Source organism: Meriones unguiculatus, chromosome 16 (assembly GCF_030254825.1).
Source record: "Meriones unguiculatus strain TT.TT164.6M chromosome 16, Bangor_MerUng_6.1, whole genome shotgun sequence".
In the NCBI taxonomy this organism is placed as follows: domain Eukaryota; kingdom Metazoa; phylum Chordata; class Mammalia; order Rodentia; family Muridae; genus Meriones; species Meriones unguiculatus.
This window is the reverse complement of record NC_083363.1, coordinates 10001-37477: the sequence shown is the minus strand read 5'-3', so window position 1 is coordinate 37477 and position 27477 is coordinate 10001. Positions and strand designations below refer to the sequence as shown.

The 27477-nt window shown below is 36.1% G+C and overlaps 1 protein-coding gene and 1 pseudogene across 3 annotated transcripts; both read left to right on the top strand.

The window, feature by feature from the left end:
• Nucleotides 1-431: 431 nt before the first annotated feature.
• On the top strand, nucleotides 432-19705 carry LOC110541867 (olfactory receptor 2B11-like). 3 transcript variants are annotated; one of them, XM_060369006.1, is made up of 5 exons: nucleotides 432-564; nucleotides 4376-4429; nucleotides 12908-12969; nucleotides 15505-15583; nucleotides 16296-19705. In XM_060369006.1, exon 5 carries the CDS (start codon nucleotides 16300-16302, stop codon nucleotides 17284-17286), a length of 987 nt encoding a protein of 328 aa, XP_060224989.1. In that variant the 5' UTR covers nucleotides 432-564; nucleotides 4376-4429; nucleotides 12908-12969; nucleotides 15505-15583; nucleotides 16296-16299; the 3' UTR covers nucleotides 17287-19705. The 3 variants fall into 3 exon arrangements, with proteins under 3 accessions (XP_060224989.1, XP_060224990.1, XP_021484238.1); XM_021628563.2 differs by lacking the exon at nucleotides 432-564 and adding an exon at nucleotides 906-1267; XM_060369007.1 differs by lacking the exons at nucleotides 432-564; nucleotides 4376-4429 and adding an exon at nucleotides 903-1267.
• A 2273-nt stretch (nucleotides 19706-21978) lies between these two features.
• Nucleotides 21979-27116, top strand: LOC110541866 (olfactory receptor 2B11-like; annotated as a pseudogene).
• Nucleotides 27117-27477: the final 361 nt, after the last annotated feature.

Here is a 27477-nt window from a genome sequence, read left to right as displayed (position 1 = left end):
GCGGGGTGGAGTTTCGGTGGTGCCTGCACTCCTGCAGAGCCGAGTGGTGGTGATGGTGGGGAGTGTGTTCCGCGGGTCAAGAGCTCGGCGAGAGGGCTCTAGGTTGGGTGTGTTCTCCTCTGAGTGGTGGCGTTCAGCAGGTCGTTACTGCTCTCCGCTGCAGCTGCGGGGTCTGGAGCCCTGCCTCCCTGCCTCCGCCTGTCTTGGGTCCCAGGCCCTGAGCTTTGCAGCTTTGGTATCCAGGAAGAATTGTATTGTGGATCTGAGTCTCTGTGGTTAGCGCTCAGTGGTTGGAGCTCTGTGATTGGGCCTGCGCTCCTCCTGTGAGGAGGTTTCTGGGGTTATTGTGCTCTCGCCGCTTGGGACGTGAGCTCTGCTGCACTTCCTGCTGCCGTCTAAGCCTCGGGATCACGTCATCGGGATGGGGGAGGGGACGATCCTCGGGACCGGAGGGCCCTGAGTGGGATGTGTCCCAGGAGGGGACCGGTGTTCAACGGGTGGTTAGAGCAGACCGCTGCTGTAAGGGGCCTGGAGCACGGTCTCTGCTGCCTTGATCTCCTGGATGTGAGTTTTGTGCTCTGCTGCCTGTTGCTGTATGCGGGTTTCCCCACAGGAGGCCCAGACAAGGAAAGTGCCCTATTTCCTTCCCGGAGAAGTCTGCGCCCGATCTAAATCTACAAGCACTCCACACTTCTGTGGTGGCCCCTCTCCTTTAGAAAGCCCAAAAGTCCAAATCCTAGCTTTGATTGACTCTCCACTTGAAAGACTCCCAGGAGCCTATCTAGACGGGGAGACCCCGCTTCCCAAGGAACAGCGAGACCAGCCTTCGGATGCAAGCCGCAAGAGGTTTATTTTGATACACGGGTACCCGGGGCGACCTAGCCTATCGGAGGACTTGCGCGCCTCTCGGTTAGGGTGACGGGTTTTTATAGGGCTCGGGAGCAGGAGGCGCGGTTACAGAAACGAGAAGCAGTTACAGGGTTCTGATTGGGTGGTTTGAACAAAGCCGTAGTTAAGTCACGTACCCAGAACAGGGAAGGCGGGAAGGCAGATTGTGAGCAGGGTCACGTACCCACCCGGAACCGGAAGGTGGGAAAGAATGCAGCGAGGTAGCTATCCCCTCAGGGAACTTACCGCTATACTGCGCCTACTCTACATAACAATCGCTGCTTATCTTTTGGTCTCTCACACTCACCAATTACGGAGATTCATGTCTTCTGCCTCTCCAAAACTGTGCGCTCTGCTCGCCGCCATCTTGGAGTCTCTGGTAATAGCTTTTAAATATTATAATTGGGAGAACTTTAACTTGAATTAACTGCAAACGTAAAAATAATAACTATCCCTATTAATCATCAGTCATGGATGGAAGACAGTCTCATAGAGCCTTACTACTTCCTGCTCAACTATTAGCTACTAGAGATTCCCAGAGATGAGGAGTCAGTGATTTCAGTTGCACACCCACTGGTGAATACACCAAGCTCGAATGGGTGGTTTCAAATTCACAGTTCCACAGAGGGACTTGGTTAAGCTCAGTGTATTATAAAACAAAACAAAAGTGTGTATGCTTGTGTGTGATACTTAAAAAAAATGAGTGTGGCAAAGAGATTTGTAGGGAGGAAAAGATAAAAAAGGTAGATATGAGGTAAGAGTCTTTGAGGTAAGAGTCATTAGAATATATTTTATACATGTATGAAATCATCAAAGAAAAACTTTAATTAATAAAATTTATTATCAATTTTTTCTAGATTATTTTCAGACAAAAACTATCATGAAAATATATCTATAAACAGATACTTAAACACAAAAACACATGGAAGTTCATAAGTATTTACAATATTAAAAGCCATGTGGGTTAAAAAGAGAGAGAGAGAAATGCTGATAACAAAGAGAGGATAGATTAGAGAAATAAGTTGTGGAATAAGCCGGGTACAGTGGCACATGCCTGTAATTCCAGCACTCAAGGAGGCAAAGGAAGGAGTATCTCTGTGAGTTTAAGGCCAGCCTGGTCTACAAAAGCGAGTCCAGGACAGACAAGGCCACACAGAGAAATCCTGCCTTGAAAAACAAAACAAACAAAAATGTTGTTGAATAGTTCTAATGTTTGAAGACTAAAGATAAATATCCCATTTAAAAAAATTAATGAGTAGGAAAAAATGAGTAGGGAGGGAGGATTGAGAAACACAGGAGAGGCTCTGAGTATGGTGCCTCAAATTAAGGCATAATTACTCTGGGCAGTAAAACCTAGATTTAAAGGTAACAGCTATAAACTTCAATATGCTTCAGAACAATAACTAAAACAGCATTTGAATTATCATCCATAATTTAAATGTCTTTCATGTTTTTTTTTATAATTTGCACTGGATCTTCTAACTAGTTATTATCTAATGTTAATACCCAATTAAGTATGTGTAAACTTTGTATTTGTCTATCTCAGTCATTCTGCTATGAAAAGCAATGATGAATTCTAACATGCATTGGTATGTTAAATTTAACGGTCTCATTTTATCTTGTGGATTATCAGTCTCCCATAGGAAAGATAAGTACTTCCATTATTTTTTCTGTACAACACAGTAACCCACCTTTTGAATATTTCTGAAAAGTTTTGCTATGCTATATTTTCTGCCACAGCTGTTTTTTCTTCTCATACTCTGAAAGAACACAATGAAAAGTGATTTCAAGCATCACAGACCTGCATTCAGTTTTTTGAGGAAAATTTCAAAACTCAAATATTGTACTGTTTATTCTTTAAAATGATGTCAAGGGTGTTGAAGTTATGAATAACTGAATTTAAATGTCATGAAGCAGCATAATTTTAAGGTGTCTCATTTAAATAATTACTTGCCACATTAATTAAAATAAAGTGATGTTCTTCATCTAAAACAGAAAATGTTTTTGAAGTTCTACAGATTTAGAAACAGGATATGAAATTGGGTATCCATAACATAGACAATTTAAATAAAGAAAAGTTAGATGTTTTGATTTTCCTTTTGAGAGAAAAAATGAAGACTATTAAATGCAGCTCTTAAATGCTCTTGAATATAATATATTCTCAAATCAAATGTAGATCAAATGGATATCTCAACTGTTCTCTGTATTGATCTTAATGTCAGACCACCTTCCTTTTGTCCTAAACACTTGCAAAGGAATATAGAAGCTCACTGGCTGTCTTGAAAACTCAAGTTGACCTTATTTGCTCTCGTGTTTATGATTCAAGATTATGTAAATCTATTTTCATGCACGTATATAATGTAATTTGAGCATATTCCCATGAACGATTAGTGATGTATAATTTAAATTCAACAGTCACTTCTCAAAAGAAAAATGCAAATGTCCAATAAATATGTGAGAAAACATGCAGCATTGTTAGCCACCAGGAAAAAGCACATTAAAACTACATTAAAATTTCATCTTATCCTAGATAGAGTAGCTAACGTCAAGAAAATGTGATGAGATATAGGGATGGGTGGGTGAGGTCACAGATACACTATTGATGAGATTATAATTAATCCAAACACTACAGAAACAAGTATAGCGCTTACTCAAACTAGAATTATAATGATTATATAATCCACATAAATCTCTCTTAGATATAAAGCCAAAACAATCAAAATCAACATGCTGTACACATACTTGAGATCAAAGCCTGTTGTTTCAAATTTATAGTAGCTAATTATAGAACCAGATAAGGTGCCTATCAATGGATAAAGAGTTAAAGAAAATAATATATAAATACAATGAAAGTTTAGGTGGACACAATAAGACATAACAAAACTCAAGATCAATATATTAAGCTGAATAAATAAGACTCAGAAAAACATCCCATATTTTCTCTTATATACTGAATTTATATTGTATATATTATATAATGCATACATATTATATACACAATGTATACATTATCATTAATTGCTATTGTATTCAGACACATACACACACATATATATATTGTTCAGTTGGTATAATGTTACTTCCACATGTATATTAGCACTGACTATTTGGTATTGGATAACAAATTGGTGTGTTCTTCCCTGTAGAAGAGTTTTTCTCCCATTCTCAGCATTCGCTATTTACCTGTAGTTCACTGGGTTAAGGACTCATATTTTTTCTCATGACTACTTACCACTTTGGTATATCTACATGTGTCATTCTTATTCTGTTCATGTTTAAGCATTCATGTTGGTGATATTTTATGGTTGTAGTTTCTGATATTACTAGTCTTACATCAGACTCCCTGATTTTCTGGTTATTACAATCTTTCTGCTTCTTCTTCCTCAATGTGCCCTGAGCCTTAGGTGTGGGGGTTGTTTTATTGATGTATCCTTTGGGACTGGGTTCTACAACTCTGGATTTTGATTGGTTGTTGTTTTCTACACAGGTCTCTGTTGCAAAGAGAAGTTTTCTTGGGGAGTGATGAAGACTACACTTTTATGTGGGTATAAAGACAAATATTTAGAGTGTAGTTAGGGTCTATTCTGACTTAGCAAAGTGATGGTTGTAGGTTTCTCTCCAAGATATATGACTTCATTCACCCTGGGTAGTAGGCTAAGTTTCTAGTACTAGACATGGTTTCCCTCTTGTTGAGGGCATCTTAAGTCCAATAAGACAGCTGTTGGTCATTGCCAAGATATAAATGTGATTGTTGCACCATTAGGGTTATCATGCCATGCTTGTTGTTGTGGTTCATAAGTGCCTCAGCTGAGTAGAACTCTTGGTTGTTTTCCTCTTTTGGAAGCTTGCATGGTGTCTTCTGGAACTATGAATGCTAGTTCTCAGGGAGGAGACATCCAGGTCAACTGTAGCTCAGGGGTCTCTGAGCTTTGTGACTAAAATGTATAGCATCTTGAGCAATGGGGATCTATTGCCCTTGGAACAACCAAGGGCAATAGCAGTAGCCTGTATGTTTAGGGAGTTTCTTGGACAACCCTGACCATCAACTCAAAAGAAATCTCTTGCCTGGTGTTGGGATTTTTGTTAGATGATTTTTGGCTCTTGAAAAAGCATTGTCATCCCAGGTGATAGAATTTCTTTTGAACTATATATGTATATTTATATTGATATGTCTTGATATATGTCTTACAAGATCTTTTGGTAAATAGTTAATAATGATTCCTTATTATTTTTTTCAGACATCTTTACTGCTATTTAACCCTCCTTTTGTACTTATGTCTCTGCCCTCCCCTTAATTAATGTCCCCCTTTTTGCATTTATGCAATCAGCTTACTAGTACTCTGCTATTGCCTTGATTATTTCACACACACCCCCATACACACCCTACACAACCTGCTATGGTCCCTTTTTACTTTCCTGATTTCTTAAGTTACTCCAGGATATACACGCACATCTGGATATTTGAGCTATGAGCCTCCAATGAGAGAGGAAATTTTTCTTTCAGAGCCTAGGTTACCACGCTCAGTATGGTCATTTCATTTACCTGCAAAGTACATGATTTTACTTTTCATTACAGTTGAATAGTGTAGGTATTTTATGTTCTCATTACCTATTTGTTGGTTGAAGAACATCTCCTAACTATGTGATTAGAGTAGCCATGAACATAACTGATCAAGTATATGTGGAGTAAGATGTTGAGTCTTTTGAGCATATGCCAAGGGGTGATATAGTTGAGTCATATGATAGATTATTTCTAGCTTTTTTGGAGAACCCTTCACAAATCTTTCCAAAGTGGCTGCACCAGCTTGCATTCCCATCAAAAATGAATGACAATCCCCTCTCCCCACATTCCCTGCAGCATTTGTTGTATGTAGTTTTGCTGATACTTGCCATTCTGCCTGTGGTAAGATGAAATCTCAAAGTTTCATTTGTGTTTCTCTAATTACTAGAGATGATGAACATTTTTAAAAATATTTTTTAGCCATTTATTTTCCTTTGGGGACTCTCTGTTCAGGTACAAGGCCCATTTCTCAAATGGGTCATTTACCTAAAAGAGAAACACTAAAGCTGCTAGAAGAAATTATAAACAGTATCCTACTTATATAAGCGTAAAAAAGAAAATTCCTAATAGTACTCCATCAAGACCAACAATACATGATTGAGACTTTATAAAACCAAAAAGCATTTGCACAGCTTTAAAAAGAACAAAAAAACGTTAACTTGGTAAGTAAAAAAACACAGACTATGAAAAGAACTTTGCCAACTCACATCTTGTCGAGGATTAATATTGAGAAAACTTGTAGTAAAAATTTTTATCTATAATATGAAAGAAAGACTACATTTATTGTAAATTACAAAAGAATATGCAACTATGTCTTGGTCCATAATTTTAAAATCATTTTGTTATTTTTAATTATCTGTATGTGTATACTGGCTAGTTTTATGCTATCTTGCCATAAGCTAGAGTTATCTGAAAGAAAGGAACTTCAATTGAAAAACTACCTCCATAAGACCTGGCTATAACATGTTTTCTTAATTAGCAACTGATAGAAAGAACCCATCTCCATTGTGGATGGTGCCATCCCTGGACTTGTGGTCCTGGGTTTTATAAGAAAGCAGGCTGAGAAAGCCATGAGAAGCAAGCCAATAATTAGAAACCCTCTATGGCCTCTATATTATTAACTCCTGCTTCCAAATTCCACCCTGTGTGAGTTATTGCCATGATTTTCCTCAATGATGGACTTGTTACCTGGAAGCATAAGCTGAAATAAACCATTTCCTCCCAAAGTTGCTTTGGTCATGGTGTTCTATCACAGTAATAACCAACAAGGAGAGGAGTTGGTGCAGGAGTGAGCTATTGCTGTGACAGACCTGACCATGCTGTTTTGGGGAGGATTTTGGAAGGTCTTTGTATCTTCAGACTATAAAAGCCATTGAGTGTTGAGAGCTCAGTGAGCTGCTCTGTGGGAGAGCTTGGAAGATAGGAATGTTGGAGCAGGGCAAACAGTGGAGGTCTGGCTTCTGAAGTTTCAGAGGGAGGCAAAGACTCTTTTGGGGTGGATAGTCTATGGTGTCTGGTCAGCTGGACTTAAAGAATCAACTGTGATTAACAAGAAACCAGAACCACTAAGGTAAAATGTCAGATGCCATGCAGAAGCAGCTGCAAAACAGCTCATGAAACACGGCTCACCGGTTAGCACAATCACAATGAGTTTGTCTTGGAAAGGCCTAACCCCAAGAACTACACATCCTGAGTATTTCATGTTGTTATGGAGTATAACTCTGCTTGTTGCCCTTATGGTCACCACATCCTTCATAATATATGAGTTGTATGAAAACTCTAAGGGGGCTTCCAGCCCCTCATTGGGCAGTATCACTGGTACTTACAAGTAATGCTTGATCTCTTTCAGGCAGTGCTGCTAGAGCAGATTAATGATTTAGCCATCACCCTTGAAAAAGAACCTACAGATATAGATTGTTATCAATGGCCATCATCCTTAGAAAGAATTTGGAAAAATAGATTGTTTAGCAAGGTTAGGTAAAGACGTTTTTGCTAATGGCTCTGATGTAGACAATCTTAGAGAACAGTTTGAAGCTCAGAGTTAATAGTAAATAGTATTAGTAAAACTAGGGACTTTTTAAGGTTGGTGAGCAAGAATACCCCAAGGTAGCACTGGCTGATGTGACACTCTCAAGCTAGGATGGTGATTGAGATAACAATTGATTTCCTTATACTTGTTTTTGCCCTCAGCTTCCTGATATGATTTAATAAAAGTTATTAATGAGTAAATGTACACCTTAAAAACTTAAAGTAGAGACGGCTGATTGTTTTTTACATAAAAGTTTAGATTTGTGATTCTTTTAAGGAAGACATCATAATCCTGAACATCTATGCCCCAAATACAAGGGCACCCACATTTATAAAAGAAGCATTGATAAAACTTAAACCACACATAGATCCCCACACATTAAGAGTGGGAGACTTCAACACCCCACTCTCAACAAAGGACAGGTTAACAAAACAGAAATTAAACAAAGAAACAATGTCTCTAAGAGAGGTCATGAATCAAATGGACCTAACAGACATTTACAGAACCTTACACCCAAACACAAAAGAATTTACCTTCTTCTCAGCACCTCACGGAACCTTCTCCAAAATAGACCATATGGTTGGTCCCAAAGAGAACCTCAACAGATACAAGAAGATTGAAATAATACCTTGTATCCTATCTGATCACTATGGAATAAAGCTGGACCTCAACAACAACAGAAATAGCAAAAAGCCTACACACACATGGAAACTGAACAACTTGCTACTAAATGACAGCTGGGTCAGGGAAGAAATAAAGCAAGAAATTAAAGTCTTCCTAGAATTCAATGAAAATGAAGGCACAACATACCCAAAATTATAGGACACAGTGAAAGCAGTGCTAAGAGGAAAGTTCATAGCACTAAGAGCCTTCAAGAAGAAATTAGAGACATCTCATTCAAGCAACTTAATGGCTCACTTAAAAGCCTTAGAAAAAAAGAAGCAGACACACCAAAGAGAAATAGACGGCTGGAAATAATCAAACTCAGGGCTGAAATCAATAAATTAGAAACAAATAAAACAATTCAAAGAATCAATGAAACAAAGAGCTGGTTCTTTGAGAAAATCAACAAGATAGACAAACCCTTAGCCAAACTAAAAGGCAGAGAGACACCATCCAAATCAACAAAACCAGAAATGAAAAGGGGGCATAACTACAGACACTGAGGAAATCCAAACAATCATTAGGTCTTACTTCCAAAGTCTATATGCCACAATTTGAAATACAAAATTTGAAAATCTAAATGAAATGGACAGTTTTCTTGATCAATTCCACTTACCAAAGCTGAATCAAGACCAGGTAAATCAATTAAATAGTCCTATATCCCCTAAGGAAATAGAAGCGGTCATTAAAAGTCTCCCATCCAAAATAAAGCCCAGGACCAGATGGTTTCAGCGCAGAATTCTACCAGACCTTCAAAGAAGAGCTAATTCTCTTCAAACTATTCCACAAAATAGAAACAGAAGGAACATTATCAAACTCATTCTATGTAGTCACAGTCACCTTGGTACCCAAACCTCACAAAGACCCAACAAAGAAAGAGAATTTCAGGCCGATCTCCTTTATGAACATTGATGCAAAAATACTCAATAAAATACTTGCAAACCGAATCCAAGAACACATCAAAGACGTCATCCACTATGACCAAGTAGGCTTCATCCCAGGCATGCAGGGATGGTTCAATATATGGAAATCCATCAATGTAATCCACCATATTAACAAACTGAAAGAAAAAAAAAAACCATGATAATCTCCTTAGATGCTGAAAAAGCATTTGACAAAATCCATCGTCCATTCGTGTTTAAAGTATTGGAGAGATCAGGGATACAAGGCACATACTTAAACATAGTAAAGGTAATATACAGCAAGCCTATAGCCAACATCAAACTAAATGGAGAGAAACTTAAATCAATCTCACTAAAAAATCAGGGACAAGGCAAGGCTGCCCACTCTCTCCATATCTCTTCAACATAGTTCTGGAAGTCCTAGCTAGAACAGTAAGACAATTGAAGGAGATCAAGGGGATACAAATTGGAAAGGAAGAAGACAAAGTATCACTGTTTGCAGATGATATGATAATATACCTGAGTGACCCCAAAAATTCTACCAAGGAACTCCTACAGCTGATAAACACCTTCAGCAAAGTGGCCGGGTACAAAATTAACTCAAAAAGAAAAAAATCAGTAGCCCTCCTGTATATAAAAGACAAAAGGGCTGAGAAAGAAATTAGGGAAACAACACCCTTCACAATAGCCACAAATGACATAAAATACCTTGGTGTAACCCTAACCAGGCAAGTCAAAGACTCGTATGAAAAAAAAAATTTTAAGTCTCTGAAGAAAGAATTAGAAGAAGATATCAGAAGACGGAAAGATCTCCCATGCTCATGGCTTGGCAGGATTAAACTAGTAAAAATGGCCATCTTACCAAAAGCAATCTACAGATTCAATGCAATTCTCATCAAATTACCAACACAATTCTTTACAGACCTTGAAAGAAGAATTCTCAACTTCATATGGAATAACAAGAAACCCAGAATTGCTATAACAATCCTCTACAATAAAAGATCTTCTGGAGGTATCTCCATCACTGATCTCAAGCTGTACTATAGAGCAACAGTAACAAAAACTACATGATACTGGCAATAGAAACAGAATGTGGATCAACGGAACCAAATAGAAGACCCAGGGATAAACCCACACACTTACGGACACCTGATCTTTGACAAAGATGCCAAAACCACACAATGGAAAAAAAATAGCATCTTCAACAAATGGTGCTGGTTTAACTGGATGTCTACATGTAGAAAAATGCAAATAGATCCCTACTTATCACCCTGCACAAAACTAAAGTCCAAGTGGATCAAAAACCTCAACATAAAACCAGACACATTAAACGTGTTAGAAGAAAAAGTGGGGAAGAGCCTTGAACTCATTGGTACAGGAGACTACTTCCTGAACAGAACACCAACAGCACAGACTCTAAGAGCAACAATCAATAAATGGGACCTCATGAAACTGAAAAGCTTCTGTAAAGCAAAGGACACTGACATCAAGACAAAATGAATGCCTACAGATTGGGAAAGAATCTTCACCAACCCTCTATCTGACAGAGGGCTAATATCCAGTATATATAAAGAACTAAAGAAGCTGAAAAGCAACAAACAAAGTCATCCAATTAAAAAATGGGGAACAGAACTAAACAGAGAATCCTCAGTAGAGGAATATCGAATGGCAGAGAAACACTTAAATGCTCAACGTCATTAGCCATCAGGGAAATGCCAATCAAAATGGCCCTGAGATTTCACCTTACACCCATCAGAATGGCCAAGATCAAAACCTCAAGTGACAACACATGCTGGAGAGGTTATGGAGAAAGGGGAACTCTCCTCCACTGCTGGTGGGAATGCAAACATGTACAACCACTTTGGAAATCAATCTGGCGCTTTCTCAGACAACTAGGAATAGCACTTCCTCAAGATCCAGCTATACCACTCCTAGGCATTTATCCAAAAGAGGCTCCAGTACACAATAAGGACATTTGGTCAACCATGTTTGTAGCAGCTTTATTTGTAATAGCCAGAACCTGGAAACAACCCAGATGCCTCTCAACTGAAGAATGGATACAGAAATTGTGGTACATCTACACAATGGAATATTACTCAGCAATGAAAAACAAGGGAATCATGAAATTTGCAGGTAAATGGTGGGAACTGGAAAGGATCATCCTGAGTGAGCTATCCCAGAAGCAGAAAGACACACACGGTATATACTCACTCACATAGACATATACTATAGGATAAACCTACTAAAATCTGTACACCTAAAGAAACTAATCAAGAGGGAGTACTCTGGCTAAAATGCTCAATCCCCATCCTAAAAGGCAAAGAGGATGGACATCAGAAGAAGAAGAAAACAGGAAACAAGTTAGGAACCTGCCACAGAGGGCCTCTGAAAGGCTCTGCCCTGCAGACTATCAAAGCAGCTGCTGAGACTTATGGCCAACTGTTGGGCAGAGTGCATGGAATCTTTTGTAAGAAGTGGGAAATAGTAAGATCTGGAGAGGACAAAAGCTCCACAAGGAGAGCAACAAAACCAAAAAGTTTTAGCACAGGTGTCTTTCCTGAGACTCATACTCCAACCAAGTACCATGCATGGAGATAACCTAGAACCCCTGCACAGATGTAGCCCATGGCAGTTCAGTGTCCAAGTGGGTTCCATAGTAATGGGAACAGGAACTGTCTCTGACATGAACTGATTGGCCTGCTTTTTGATCACCTCCCCCAAAGGGGGCAGCAGCCTTACCAGTCCACAGAAGATGACAATGCAGCCACTCCTGATGAGATCTGATAGACTAAGATCAGAAGGAAGGAGAGGAAGACCTCCCCTATCAGTGGACTTGGGAAGGGGCATGCATGGAAAAGGGGGAGGGAAGGTGGGATTGGAAGGGGAGGAGAGAGGGGTTTATGGGGGGATACAAAGTGAATAAAGTGTAATTAATAAAAATAAAAAAATTAAAAACCCATTATTGGCAAAAAAATAGATTTTTATAAGATTATCTTTTAAGACAGCTGACTCTTTCTTTGTAACCACAAACTGCAGCCTGCCAGTAAAGAAAAGCTGGCTGAAAAATTACCTTGTTTAATCACCTTATTAATATGTAAACAGGATGCTTAGTTACAAATGTATGTGAATTCTTGGAAAAAACTTCTTTTCCATATTTATTTTTTATCCATAGTACGTAAAACATTTAATCATATGAGGATTTGAGAACAGTTTTTCTCACTTACACTCACTGTAATCTCTCACTTAAAGAAAAATAGAATGTAACCACATTGTACTGCTTGAAAGATCTTGCTGGACAAAAGAGTAAACGTGTGGTGTGGGCCTCACTCTTCAGAGTTTGCTCCATCCACCAAGATGTGTATATGTGTATATGTATGTGTGTAAGAATGAATGAACAAACGTACTTAATTAATTCTTATATAAATTCCAATGAGTCAGTTATTAATATATTGTTTAATTCATTTATTTAGTTACATCCTATGTAACACTGATATAAAGAGTTCTGTGAGTTTAAATGAGTTTGCCTTAAAACATGTCTAAAAAACAGAAGAAATCTTTCAGCATCTATTTACTGTCTGCTAATTGTACATAAGAAACATTTCCACTGAGAGTATTCTCCCAAGGAATTTTCTGTGCTAACACACCTGGGAGAGGGATAATTGAATGGCCTCATTGAAAACAATGCTTCAGAGGTTTGAGGACGCATATAGTGAGCACACAGTAGCACACTCACAAACTGTGGTGGACACTTTCTCCTACTGAATACCTGATGTAGGTTCTATGGCACTAGTATCAACTATAAACTTAAGTCCTGAAATTCATGCTTGACTATGTATCTGTGACAACAGTTTCTCTATTTTCCAGAGTCTGAAAGACTTAAATGAATCTTTTCATAATTCCACACCAATGGAAAGTATAAAAATAAGGTAAGTGAAATGACACTTTGTTTTAAAGGCCATGAGGTCTCAGGTAAGGTATAAACATCTGTAGATACTTGTACCTATTATATACACAAATGAAATACAATATTTCACCTCAGGAAGCCTTCTCTAAAATTAGAAATATTTTGTTCAACGGTTTTAGAAATAACTAGTTTCCCCTTTGATTTTTTTCATCCTCTTTATCTTAAAACTTTATAAACTTAAGCAAATAGTATTTTTTGACATATACTAAATATTTGAACATAAAGTCTCCATTTAGTCATTTAAATGTATCATAGGAATCAGTTTTGAGTTAATAGTCAAAAGTTTCTGTGATAGATTCTCCAAATGTTTCATTTATAGATTTTGGTGCCAGACAAAAAATGACTTGTGTTTGGTCTTTCTGCATATATCTAATAAGTATCATAAGCTAAACTTAAAAGCATGTAATGAAAATGAAGTATGACTGAGAAACAGTAGAATGACCAAATGAGCAGATGTTTATAGATCCCAAGATGAACGTAGTTTATAAATCATTAAAGTGACTAAATTTTGTGAGAAAATAGGTCTCTGTAGGGATATAGGATAGAAAAGTACTTAAAGTAAAAGATACAAAATGGATAGGATGACAAGCAAAATTAAATAACTATGAGCATGAAATGAAAAGAATCTTAGGATAGAATTAAAGAGCACAGGTGTTCTGAATAAAGCACAGTGTTAGGAGTATCTGTATGGTTGCTAAACAAAAATCAAGAGAAATGAAATGTGGATTATTCATGCATTAGTCAGGTCAAAACTAAACTTATAAAATAAAATAAAATAAAATATATTTTGTATAATACAAAATAAATTAAAATATCAGCAGCAGAATGGAGGGATCACCACTATTCTATTGCATTATTGTAAATTCTGGGAGGATTTGCAGTATTAAGTTACACCTTAAAACCTTGAAGAATAAGCACTCAAGGAGGCAGAGGCAGGCAAATCTCTATGAGTTCAAGGCCAGCCTGGTCTACAGAGTAAGTTCAGGATAGCCAAGGCTAAACAAACCCCGTCTCAAAAAACCAAAAATTAAATAATAGATAGATAGGTAGATAGACAGACAGCTTCTGGCTATTACAAATAAGGCTGTTACAAACATGGTTGAGCAAATGTCCTTATTGTGTACTGGAGCCTCTTTTGGGTATATGCCTAGGAGTGGTATAGCTTGTATGAAAAAAATTTCCAGTCTCTGAAGAAAGAATTAGAAGAAGATATCAGAAGATGGAAAGATCTCCCATGCTCATGGCTTGGCAGGATTAATATATTAAAAATGGACATCTTACCAAAAGCAATCTACAGATTCAATGCAATTCCCACCAAATTACCAACACAATTCTTTACAGACCTTGAAAAAAAATTTCACCTTCATATGGAACAAGAAACCCAGAATTGCTAAAACAGTTCTCTACAGTAAAAGATCTTCAGGAGGCATCTCCATCCCTGATCTCAAGCTGTACTATAGAGCAACAATACTAAAAACTGCATGGTATTGGCATAGAAACAGACTGGTGGATCAATGGAATCAAATAGAAGACCCTAACATGAATCCACACACTTATAGACACCTGATTTTTTACAAAGATGCCAAAACCATTCAATGGAAAAAAGACAGCATCTTCTCATAATTTTTATATCTGTAGTTCTTAAATCCTTGATGTACCTTAATAACTTAATAGGTAATTTATTTGGAGCGTATTTGTATTTGTTTAAATGCAGACCATCAACAGCTATAATCCCATAACAGCTTTCATTTTGTCCCTTTGTCTAATGTTATATTGTATTTGTATTTTCCTGTAACTTTATAAAAATTAATTTACATCTTAAATTATTCAATTATGACACTCATCATGTAAAGACATTGTTTAATCATCATGCTTTTACATAATTTTGGCAGTTTCTATTTTTGTTGATCTATATTATATTCCATTGTAATCTGATAAGATAAAAGAGACTAATTAATTTTTTTATATTAAGATATACTGTTGGGTGGTGGTGGTGCACATCTTTAGTCTCAGTACTCAGGAGGCAGAGGCAGGTGGATCTCTTAGTTTAAGGCCAACCTGACCTACAGAGTAAGTTTCAGGACAGCCAGAGCTACACAGAGAAACCCTGTCTCAGAAAAAACAAAAACACACAAAAAAAGAAAAAGACATGCTTCTTTTATCTTTTTTACTTACTTAGGATGTGTCCTTAGTGGATTTTTGTTGTTTGCTTGTTTGTTTGTTTTGTTTGTCTAAATGATTCATTAATTATGGAGACTGTAGTATCAAAGTCACCTACTGTCATCATTTTAGAATCTGTTCATCTCTTTTGGTTTAGTACTCCTTAATGAAACTGAGTATGCCAACATTTGTTGTATGAGTCATTGCTAAGGAATTTTAGACACCCCTGGTAGATTGTTCCCTTTATTAACAAAGGTATCTTTTTCTCACTAATACTGCTTGCTTTTAGGATCCATTTTCTTGTAATTTAACTTGTAAATATGCTTCTTTCATGCAGCAAACAATTGCTTCCTGTATTTAATTCCAGTCTACTAGTCTCTGCCTTTTAATTGTAGCACTGAGATTAATTCTGAAAGGTATGTACAACTTCATATCATGTTTTCATTTGTGTAATGTTTGATTCTTCTGTAATCTTTAATAAATATTTATTACTTTACTACTGAGATTCAGTTTTTTCTGTATATTCATAGTGGTGTTTTTGTTTGTTTATTTATTTTAATCTTTGAGTAGAATTCTTGAAAGAATCTTCTGTAGCACTGGCTTCATGATCAAATATTTCTTTAGTGTTTAACATGTTTTTCTGTACTTTACTTATGAAAATAGGTTTTATAAATGCAGTAATCTATTTTGGTAGAATTTTTATTAAGGAATTAAGTATAACATTTCATACTCTCTCAGCCTTTAGGGTTTGTGTTATTAAAGCTAGAGTTAGTCTTTTAAATATTTTTATCATTTAATCTATGCATATGTGTGTTTGTGTGAGGCAGTGGGGTGGGGGTATGTTCACACAAGTACAGGAATGGGCATTGGATTCCCTGGAACTGGAGATACAGGTAGTTGTGTGCCACTCATCATGGGTACTGGGAGCCCAAGTTGGGTCTTCTAGAAGAACAGTAAGCACTCCTAGCTACTAAGCAATCTCTCCAGATCCCGGCAACAACAACAAAACTACTGTTATTCTTGTGGGTTTATCTTTATTTGTGACTGGCATTTTTCTCAGTTTTTAATAATTTTCTATTGTTTTACATTGATATGGAACTTCCAAACTGTTGGTAAAATAAATCAAAGGAGAATGGCTATAATCAATGAAAGCTACCCAAAAGAATTCATCAATGAAAGCCACCCAAAAGAATTCATTCTACTGGGCTTTGCTGACCGTCCTTGGCTGGAACTCCCTCTCTTCATTATTCTTCTGGTAACATACCCCATGGCTTTGATGGGAAATATTGCCATCATACTAGTGTCCACCTTAGACCCCCGTCTCCACAGCCCCATGTATTTCTTCCTCACAAATCTCTCCTTTTTGGACATGTGCTATACCACAAGCATTGTGCCTCAGATGCTGTTTAACCTGGGAAGCTCTAGAAAGACTATTAGTTACATTGGATGTGTTGTTCAACTTTATGTCTTCCATATAATGGGAGGCACAGAATGTCTGCTTTTGGCAATAATGTCCTTTGATCGTTATGTGGCTATCTGCAGACCTCTTCACTACACCCTCATCATGAATCAGCGAGCCTGCATCTTGTTAGTGTCTATCATGTGGCTGACTGGAGTGATCTTTGCTTTTTCAGAGGCTACACTTACATTACAATTGCCATTGTGTGGCACTCATAAACTGGATCACTTATTGTGCGAAATTCCAGTTCTCATAAAAACTGCCTGTGGCGAAAAGGAGGCTAATGAGCTGGCACTTTCTGTGGTATGCATTTTTATACTAGCTGTTCCTCTATGCTTAATTCTTGCTTCTTATGTTAATATTGGATGTGCTGTAGTCAGAATTAAATCTTCTGAAGGAAGGAGAAAAGCCTTTGGAACATGTTCTTCTCATCTCATTGTAGTTTCCTTATTTTATGGTCCAGCCATTAGCATGTACCTTCAGCCTTCTTCATCCATCACAAGGGACCAACCCAAGTTCATGGCTCTCTTTTATGCAGTGATAACGCCTACACTGAATCCCTTCATCTATACCCTACGGAATAAGGATGTAAAGGGTGCCTTAAAAAAGCTGCTGAGAAACATTTTCAGTTCAAAGTGGAAGTTCATTGATATCAAATGAAATGACTTAGTGATTGTATTACTTTTATATTGGTTCTCTAATAATGCTCACATATTCTAGATCCACAAACTATGTCCTTCTTGGCAGATTTGTTTCATTTTTAGTATTTTAAAAATCAAATTGGATACTATTTAGCCAATATGTCCCAATTTGGGCACATATTTGTGAAAAAGCAGAAAAAAACAAAGGAATTTTTCCTGGTTGGTTCACATAGACTGCTAATTCTGTTAAATAATACAAGAAAATAATAAATTATAGGTTTTGGAGGATCTAAGTCATAGTTTTGGGAGATTATTGTAAAGTTATGCTGAATAAAATATAATAAATGGTCTTCCAGTCAGTGTTATTTGCAAAACATTTCTTTAATTCCTAGACTACAATTCATGTCTCTGGACAGCATAGCTTCATAATGGTTTTAGGGAGAGACCATTATGCTTAATCTTGACTTAATCAAAACTCAGAGTATGTTCATGCTGTTTTTAAAAAACATTGTAAATTTTGTTTATGAATTAAGATGAAGTATTTGATGTTTAAATAAAGGATTTCTCATGATACAGTAAAATATACAAAGAGACAAAAAACTATGGGTAAATATTTAATTTCTTTTAAACATAACTAGCATGAGTCTTGACTCAATGAGAAATAAAGGAAGTGACATTACTAATGAAGCACAGTCTGGAAACATTTCTGAGAATAAACTGGGACATTTAAATGTGCCTTTAAATTTTATCATGAATCAATATGAGAAAAATTATTTTTCTAAGGTGGAAGCAATTGAACTACATCAATAAACAATAAGTATGTTTTATGAAGCATATTTTAACAAGCAATATTCAAAATATGTTCCATTAGAAATTGACATTTCTACAACATAGTTGCCAAATTTTAACACATAAAATTCATTACAATTTATGAGAGAAAAAGTATTAATCCGATGTTGAAATTTTGTTAGTTGATAAGTCATTGTTGGGGACCATGAGTCAGCTGTTGGCTACATAGAGCTGACGAGAAAAAAGATAGAAAGGAAGACATGGGGCAAAGGGTGTGGGGAGAATGAGAGAAGGGAACTATAACTCTCAAGGCTCACCTTCCAGTGACCCATTTTCTCCATCTGTGCTCCACCCTCCAAAGTTCAACTTTCCAAAAAGAGTTAGGATCAACTGTGTCCCAAATATTCAAACACATGAGTCATAGAGTGGGCATTTTATGTAAAAGCCATAATATAAGGGAATCTTCATTAAGCTGATGTCAGTTTTCTCAGCATAAACTTTATAGTATAGTAGAGAATAAAAGAGAACAAGTTAAGGTTTTCAAAGTCCTGAGGGGAAAATAATACACAAACGGAAATTATATATACATGAAATCTATCCTTCAGAAATGAAAGAGAAATAAAACATTATTCATAGCAAAATGCAAAGCAACAAACAAACAAACACAGGGAAATCACACCATCAGTTCCTTACAATAGTCAATCAGAAGTTTTGCACTAGAAACAAAAGGATAATAGCTATCATTACAAAGCCACATATAGAACTACACAGAACTCAGTAGAACAAATCCAAGAAATAAAACATAAGATAATCAAACTTTATCACTATATAAAACTACTATCAGGCATAGTGACACAGATCTGGATCCTAACACATGAAGAATCTGAGGCAAGAAGGTTGATGAGTTCAAATGCTGTTTTTGAGCACAGCCTGTATCAAAAAAGAGAGAGAGAGAGAGAGAGAAGAAAAGGAAGGAAGGAAAGAAAGAAAGAAAGAAAGAAAGAAAGAAAGAAAGAAAGAAAGAAAGAAAGAAAGAAAGAAAGAAAGAAAAAGAAAGAAGAAAAATTTCAACAACTATACTAAGAAAAATACTAAGAAAATTTGGGAAGGTTTTATTCCTATAAAAATCTGATGTTATGGGGTTTTCTCTGGCATGAACTTAGTGACAGGCTCTCTGATCACCTCTCCCTGGGGGGTGTAGCCTTGCCAGGCCACAGAGGAAGACAATGTAACAGTGGACTAGGGGAGGGGCACAGGGGGAGAAGAGGAAGGGAGGGTGGAATTGGGAGGAATTGGGAGCAAACGAGGGTGGGGGACACACCCAGGATACAAATTGAATAAATTGTAATAAATGATAATAAAATTTTGTTTAAAAAATTAAAAATTTGTTTTAAAATGTTCAGGGCTGGTGAAATGATTCAGAAGGTTGAATTTTCTCAGTGACCCTGTGACCTGAGTTCAATCCTTAGAAGCCACATAAAGATGGAGAAGAGAAATGTCTCTCCAAAGCTGTTCTTCTACTTCCTCATATACCATGGCCCACAACTATACATATTATGCACCCGAGCCACACACACATCATGTGCACACAGACAAGCAAATAATTAATAATAATAATAATGTTTTTAAGGGACTGAAAATCTGATCAAATGCCTGCTATTTCTCAGTTAATCATAATTTCTAATACTATGTCTGAAGTTTTGGGTCTACTTTAAAATTTATTTCATTATGCTTTTACCAAAAGGATTTTACTGTTATTTACATAATATATTTATAGTGTCCCGTACGTGACATTAAGTCATTTGTTGAATACTTTGATTCTTGATTTTGAAAGTAAAATTGTACTTAATCTTATAAACATTTAATTAAGCAACCGGATATTTGTACTAGTTAGTTTTTTTTGTCAGCCTGACACAAGCTAAGGTCATCTAGGGATGATCATCAGTTGAGAACATACTCTCATCAGATTGGCCTGTGGGCAAGCTATGGGACATTTTCTTAATTAAACGATTGATGTAGGAAAGCTCAAACAATTGAGGGCAGTGCTACCTCTAGGTAGGTGGTCCTAGTTTGTTTAAGAAAGCAGGCTGGTCAGGCTGGAAGCAACATTCCTCTCATGGTCTATGCTTCAGTTTCTGCCTTCAGGCTCCTGCTCTGCTTTGTCCTGTTTCTGCTTTGTCCTCTTTCAATGACTTATGATTGGGATGGAAACCCTTTTGTCCTCAAATTGCCTTTGGTCATGGCCTTTATCCAATTTCAGAAACCTAACTTATACAAAATGTTATTATTAAATAGATGTGATCTGTAAATATTTAGTACAGATGTTTTGAAGTTTTATATTTAATTTAAATCCATTACTTGCCCATAATTCATATTTTAGAGAATATGTTTTGTTATATGGAAGAAAATCTGTAAGAAGAAAATCACTATAAACTGTTAGAAGTATCAATTTAACACAAGTTATGAGAATCATAGATACATAAGAAAACCAGAAGTGAATCACCAAAATATATGAAAAAATTACCATTAAACATAAGGGAATATATATTACAAAAAACTCATCTTTGGTAAAGTCAAAGCCCCAATTTTATGGGCATTATCTTCAATAACAGAGTTATGGAAAGAGGGTTTCTGCAGTAGAAGACTGAGATTAGATCTCAGAATTTCATCAAAATTGTATAGATTCAAAGGAGATTAAAAAATTTAAATGTAAAGACCCTACCCTAAAATTGCTAGAAAAATAATATGGGGAGAAGATTGTATGACATTAGTATGGGTAAGGATTGCATGTATAAGACTGTGAAAGTATAACTAACAATAGGATAAAATGAGTCAAATGCGATTCTCTCAGTGTGAAAAGTTTTTGCAAAATAAAGGCAATAATTAATAAGCAGATAGTCTATAGAAGGGGGCTTAGAAACTATAATATATAAATAATTTAATGGCTATAAATTTATGATTACCTAAGAAGAATAGTGTTAGTTTTACTTTATATGTAAGTTGCTTATAGTAAGAAGTTATTGTATCATATTGTTCAAAATATATACAGGGGACTTTCAAAATCCTCATTATAATGCAGTGATACATACTTGAGATGAGGGTAGCCTAAGCAGTCTCAACTGACCAAACTGTAACGAACAAATAAAGCAAAATATCATACTGTGTCTCTGATTAGTTACTTTTCTTTGCTGTGACAAAACGCAACAACCAAAGACATCTTATGGAAGGAAGAATTTGGCCGTACAGTTCCAGTGGCGTTAGTTTGCAATGGTAGGAAAGGCATAGCAATGGGAGCAGGGAACTGAGAGAGCACATCTCAAATGTAAAAAGAATTGAATGGTACAAGGTTATAAACTCTCAAAATCCAGTAAATTACTTCTTTTAGTCAACGTTCTAGGACCCAAAAGTTCTATAACCTTCCACACAAACCTTCCAACTGGGAAACCAAGTAGTCAAAAACATGAACCCATGGGAATATTTTTTATTCAAACCACCATAATTTCCAATTTTGAGCAAATATTATTTTTCAATAACAAAATTAATACTTGCATATATTCTCTTATCAATATATGAATAATGTATGGCAATGTCCTTGAAAATGAAAGATTCCTTTCTAGAGAGAGGCTCCTTAAGTTTCAGGAAGTAAAAAACTTGAAGTCCTTGAAACTAACATGATTCTCAAGGTCCCTCCTGAAGTTTATAGAAGCAGTAACTGCTATTAAGAAGAAACCCTCTGATCAGCCAATCTGTTTGGAGTAGACTCTCAGACCTATGGGGCTGCCCAGAAGTCATGCACCTAGCATCCATTTCTGGGTAAGCTTTTGAATAACTCAATTCCTGTTGAGCCAACCATGCTCCTGTAAGCAACTTGTAACTCAAATAATCTGGTCCTCTAAGTTAGACTTTGGTGGAATCCCTTCTTTGGTCTGTAATCGGTGCCTATCCTGGGTGAAGAGACATTTGTTCAAATCATTTGATGAAAAGTCTCACAAAATAAATTAAATATAAAATGTATATAGTGAATTGAGAGATTTAATGAGCTTATTTTAAATCACATATAATAATAGAATAGACTTGCTTACAACACAACTAAGGAGATAATTAACTGTACACAGGAAGCAAATCCACAAAGAACTCTGTCCCTAGGAACACTTTCTGCTAATTCAACAAAGATAAAGTTAAGTATGTGGTCTGCTTGAGAACCATCCCAGGAGATGTGGGAGCGATATACAAATAGCACATATGGATCATTCCATGTATTTTCTTCTGTGTCTTCTTAATTCAGCATTTTCTTTTTGTCGTAGTTCATCAATTGCTCAATCAATCAATCACCTGAAAGTAATTATCAAACACTGTATTCTTTTATGAAATAAAGCTTCTTAATTCATCTATGAAAATTTAAAAAGCACTCTAAATTCCTTCATAGTTCCTTCTTATTGAAGCTTATCAAGACAAGGTAAGTCAAAAGACATTTTCCTGGGTCATACATTTTCAGGAAATAATGGAATGTATGTTGGTAATACTAATTAATGCACTTTTGAAAGTCAGAGCATTTCACTTCAGGAAACCTTTTCTGGAATTTGAAAATCCTTATTCATTGACTCTAAGAATAAGCAAATTTTTTCATAAGTAATATCTCTTTTATCTACCTATTACTTGAAACATCAATAAAAGTATTAAATTTCATGAACTACTACATCTGACATATTAAATAACAGAATAATGTTACATATAAACAAATTATGTTATAATTTTATTAATATTAGCACACAAAAATGTAGCTTATTTTGAGACATTTTCCTTTAAATAAATGATTTAAAATTTGTGGCCAAGTTTTTTATATTGACTTGTTCACATATTTTATCTAGTTATTTCAGATTTAGATAAAATAACCAGTATTATTCTTTTGCTCTTTTCCTAGTTGAAGCTAGGTATGATATGTAATAAATATGACATATTTTATGTAATGAAAGTGACATATAAATCATACACACACACACACACACACACACACACACACATATATATATATATAGAGAGAGAGAGAGAGAGAGAGAGAGAGAGAAAGAGAGAGAGAGTAAGGGGAGTATTTAATGAACAGAGTTTGAGCTATCCTAAGGTGATTTACAGATATCTAGATTTGAAAAAGAAAAAAATCCATGTATAAAATACTTACCAGAAGCCAAAGACACAAAGGTTACATAATCTATGAAAGAACTGAACTACCTTGAGATGATGTTGGGAATAAGATTATAGAACTTACATGAATAAGTTTTAAGGTGAGTGACACAGACCATGAAGCACTGACCTTTCTCAGACTCTGACAGGTGAAAATCAAACTTGACACAGAAATTCAGTGTGTAAATGTCACATACCTAACTGTAGCTTTAAAAGGAGAAAAGATGCAAAACAGATATGACTGTCCTTAAAACAAGACTTCTGTCAATTTGAGGTGAAAATATTGTGAAAATTCTCCCACATTTAATAATTACAAGAAGAAAAATATGCTTATGTAAGCTAATGATGACTTTTCTCAGTTGTCAGCCTTGGAGAACACTGCAGCAAATACTGTCATGGAAGATAAATAAGTATAATTATGAAAATTTTAGAGTACTAAATTTAAATTATTATTTTAAATATTGAAGAGTGGTTAGTATAGAAGAATACAAAAGGTGATTATAACATTGCTAAACAATAGACAACATTGTCTTATGGTTTAATTATATAGTTATATGCATAGATGGAAATATTTAATTGTACAATGTTAGAATTATTCATATCACGTTTTTTATATCACACATCTCTTACTTTGTCAAAATATCACATTACTCAGGTACTGAATGTTGTTGTTTTGTATGTGTCTTTTATGTGAAAAGAAAGAGTATATATATTTCAACAATGTAAACTGACAGGTAAATCTGAGTCTCTGCATCTCAATTAGAGAACTGACTTTTCTCCTAGCAGTTGTAAATTACTTCATATTCATAAATGTATCTATAGTTATAAATATTCAGTATGTCTTGATAAGTGTACAAACTTTAAGTGTACATTTTAAGACAGGGCAATATACTCATTAAATTAAAAAGTACCTAATATGAATGAATTAGCTCAAATTAAATATGACTTTTAATTATTTCAAAGTCTAAGTGACTATACAAGAAAAAAATAGACAATGTTAAATACTTGAGCCTGGAGAAACTGGTATAATTTTTTGTTTAATGTCAATGAATTGTATTATTACATAGTGATGTTATAGAAGTTACATTTTGAGCTAGCAAGGTGGCTCAGATGGTAAAAACCCTTGTTGCCCAAGACTGACTGCCTGAGTTTGTTCCCCAGAACCCAGGGTAGAAAGTGGGAAACAACCCCCAAAAGTTCTCCCTCTTACCACACAGTCCACAAGCGTTCTGTAGCGTGCACATGCCCACACTCACCCAATTCCTTCACACATACACAACAATAATACATAAAACAAGTTAAAATAATTTATATTAATTAGTTTTAAATTCTCAGATATATTGTTTAACACCACTCTTCTTACTCCTGGCAGAAATAATTACTCAACTGATGAATTTGTGCTGGATGAGATCATCTTAATGTTTCTCCTTATTCTATTATTTTTAGCCTCTTTTGACTACTTATTCAACACTGAATATGCAACACTGATTTGAAAAGGAAGCATTTCAGTCCTCGGGCTCTTACAGCCTCTGTTTTACCAGTTGCTATAGACAAGTATGAATATTCATTTAAAAGCCTGATCTATTTTATGTCAGCCAGAGTTAGAAAAAAAATTTTTATGAATTTACAAGGGCACAAACTTCTCTTTTTTGTTTAATTGTAATGAGGATTCAGCAAGCTAGCCTTATTACACAACTGAAGAAATTCAGTATCCAGGTGGAAATCTTGTTTAATTTACTTTACTATTTAGTGTCATAGAAGTGATACCTGGGCAAGGTTCTTTATCTTCTTTACCCCACCAAAGCCATGATAATATGTTTATCTGTTTGCTTATTTTTTTGTCACTGAAAAAAACAGTACACGATACAAAATAAAATGTTGTCATTTTCATTTCCCAAAACACTCTCTCTCTCTCTCTCTCTCTCTCTCTCTCTCTCTCTCTCTCTCTCTCTGCCACTTTATTACAGGTGAAGAGAATGGTAGTCTTCAACATAACCCACCCTGAAGAGTTCATTCTTCTAGGTTTTGCCAACCACCCTTGGCTAGAGCTCTCTGTCTTCATTATTCTTCTGGTAACATATCCCCTGGCTATGATGGGGAATGTCGCCATCATTCTGGTGTCCATATTAGAGCCCCATCTCCACAGCCCCATGTATTTCTTCCTCACCAACCTCTCCTTTCTGGACATGTGCTACACCACAAGCATTGTTCAACCTGGGAAGCTCCAGAAAGACCATCAGCTATATGGGGTGTGCACTTCAACTTTATTTATTTAGTGCAATGGGGAGCACAGAGTGTCTTCTCCTGGCTATTATGTCTTTTGATCGCTATGTGGCCATTTGCAGACCTCTGCACTACTCCCTGATCATGAACCGGCGCTTATGCATCCAGTTAGTATGTATTATGTGGCTCTGTGGAATCGCCTATGCCGTCTCAGAAGCCACACTTACTTTACAGTTGCCACTATGTGGCATCAACACACTGGATCACTTGTTGTGTGAGATTCCTGTTCTGATAAAGGCCGCCTGTGGTAAAAAGGAGACAAATGAGCTGGCACTTTCAGTGGCATGCATTTTTATCCTGGCTGTTCCTCTATGCCTAATACTTGCTTCCTATATTAGTATTGGATGTGCTATACTTAGGATTAAGTCTTCTGAAGGAAGAACAAAGGCCTTTGGTACATGTTCCTCTCATCTTATAGTGGTTTCTTTATTTTATGGCCCAGGAATTAGTATGTACCTTCAGCCCCCCTCCTCAATCTCAAGGGACCAACCCAAGTTCATGGCTCTTTTTTATGGTGTGATAACTCCTACACTTAACCCATTCATTTACACTCTGAGGAATAAAGATGTAAAGGCAGCATTGGACAATCTGGCAAGAAAGATTTTATGCTTTAGGTGATAGTTTGTTGTTAGTATAATGTTCTGGTGGAATGTCCACAATTTACCCTTGTTCATTCAAATGCTTATTTCTCCCCCCACCCCCACTCTCTGGTTTCAATCCGGACACTGCATTGTGATGCTTATCTAAGCATCACCTGTCTCAAGTTTGTGTAAACGTGACACTATTTGTTCTCCGTATTTTCAATAAAACAACCAGCCAGTGCTGACCTATGAAGAGAATAGGGTGGGTTAACCTGGTCCAGAGGGGAGTGGAAAAGGAAGTGAGTGGGTAGATCTGAGAGCAGAGATTGCAGGGGAGGACTTGGAACCAGGAGGAGAGATGAACTGGACCTCAGATACGACTAAAAGCCAAGTATAATGTGGGAAATCTGAATGGAAGGATAGTATGCTGGCTTGGAGGTTAGGATGGAGTAACTATTGTCCAGCATTGTGCTCTAGGTTAATTAAATAAATCCTACTCTCTATGTGGTGGTTGTGGTATACAGCTGGTTTAGGAATAACCACTGCTTAACTAAAAGATAAATCAATGATAAATATTAATAATCAGCAACAGTTTGTATAACAAATAAAATTATTTAACAGTTACATTATGTTTCTCCTGGATAAAATTTAAAAACCTTAATAGTACTTTTTTTCTTATTTGAAAATTTTGTAATGTGTTTAATGTATTTTTATGTTATCTATCCTTCACCACTTTCCCCCAGATCCCCTGAGGATCACTCACCTTGTTTTCTTCCTGATTTCATTTCTTCTTAGTAGTAACAACCCTCTGAGCCCAATTAGTACTGACCAATTAGTGTATAGATGTGGAGCTATCTCCTAAGGGTATGGACAACCTACCAGTGGCCACAGCCCCAAGAAAAGTAATGCTTCCTCGTTTAAGGTTCCTTTAAAAGTAATGCTTCCTCGTCAATTCCAATATCATGGTATATGTTTTTCTATATAATAATGTTATAAAGTAATGTTTGCTAATATTAATGTGGGATCTTTTAATGTATGAATATAGTTCTGTGTCTTGTTTGTATTGAAATTAAAAGTATTTAATAGTTTTGCATGTAAAATAAAAATAACAAACCATTTTATGTGGTTATAACATTTATTCATTAGTATATATCTCATTGATATCACATGAGAAATTTTCATCATTCTCAGGAAGTTTCTCCCGAGTATATGAACATCCCAGGTACTCTGTGCATTCTGGGTAAAGAGTAGTATATTATGATCACATAGTTTTAGATAGTAGTGTCTTCTAATATTCTTCTTGATATATTTGTGTCTGTGTGTGTGTATGAGTATGTGTATGAGTGTGTGCACATCATGGCATGTACATTGAAGTCAAG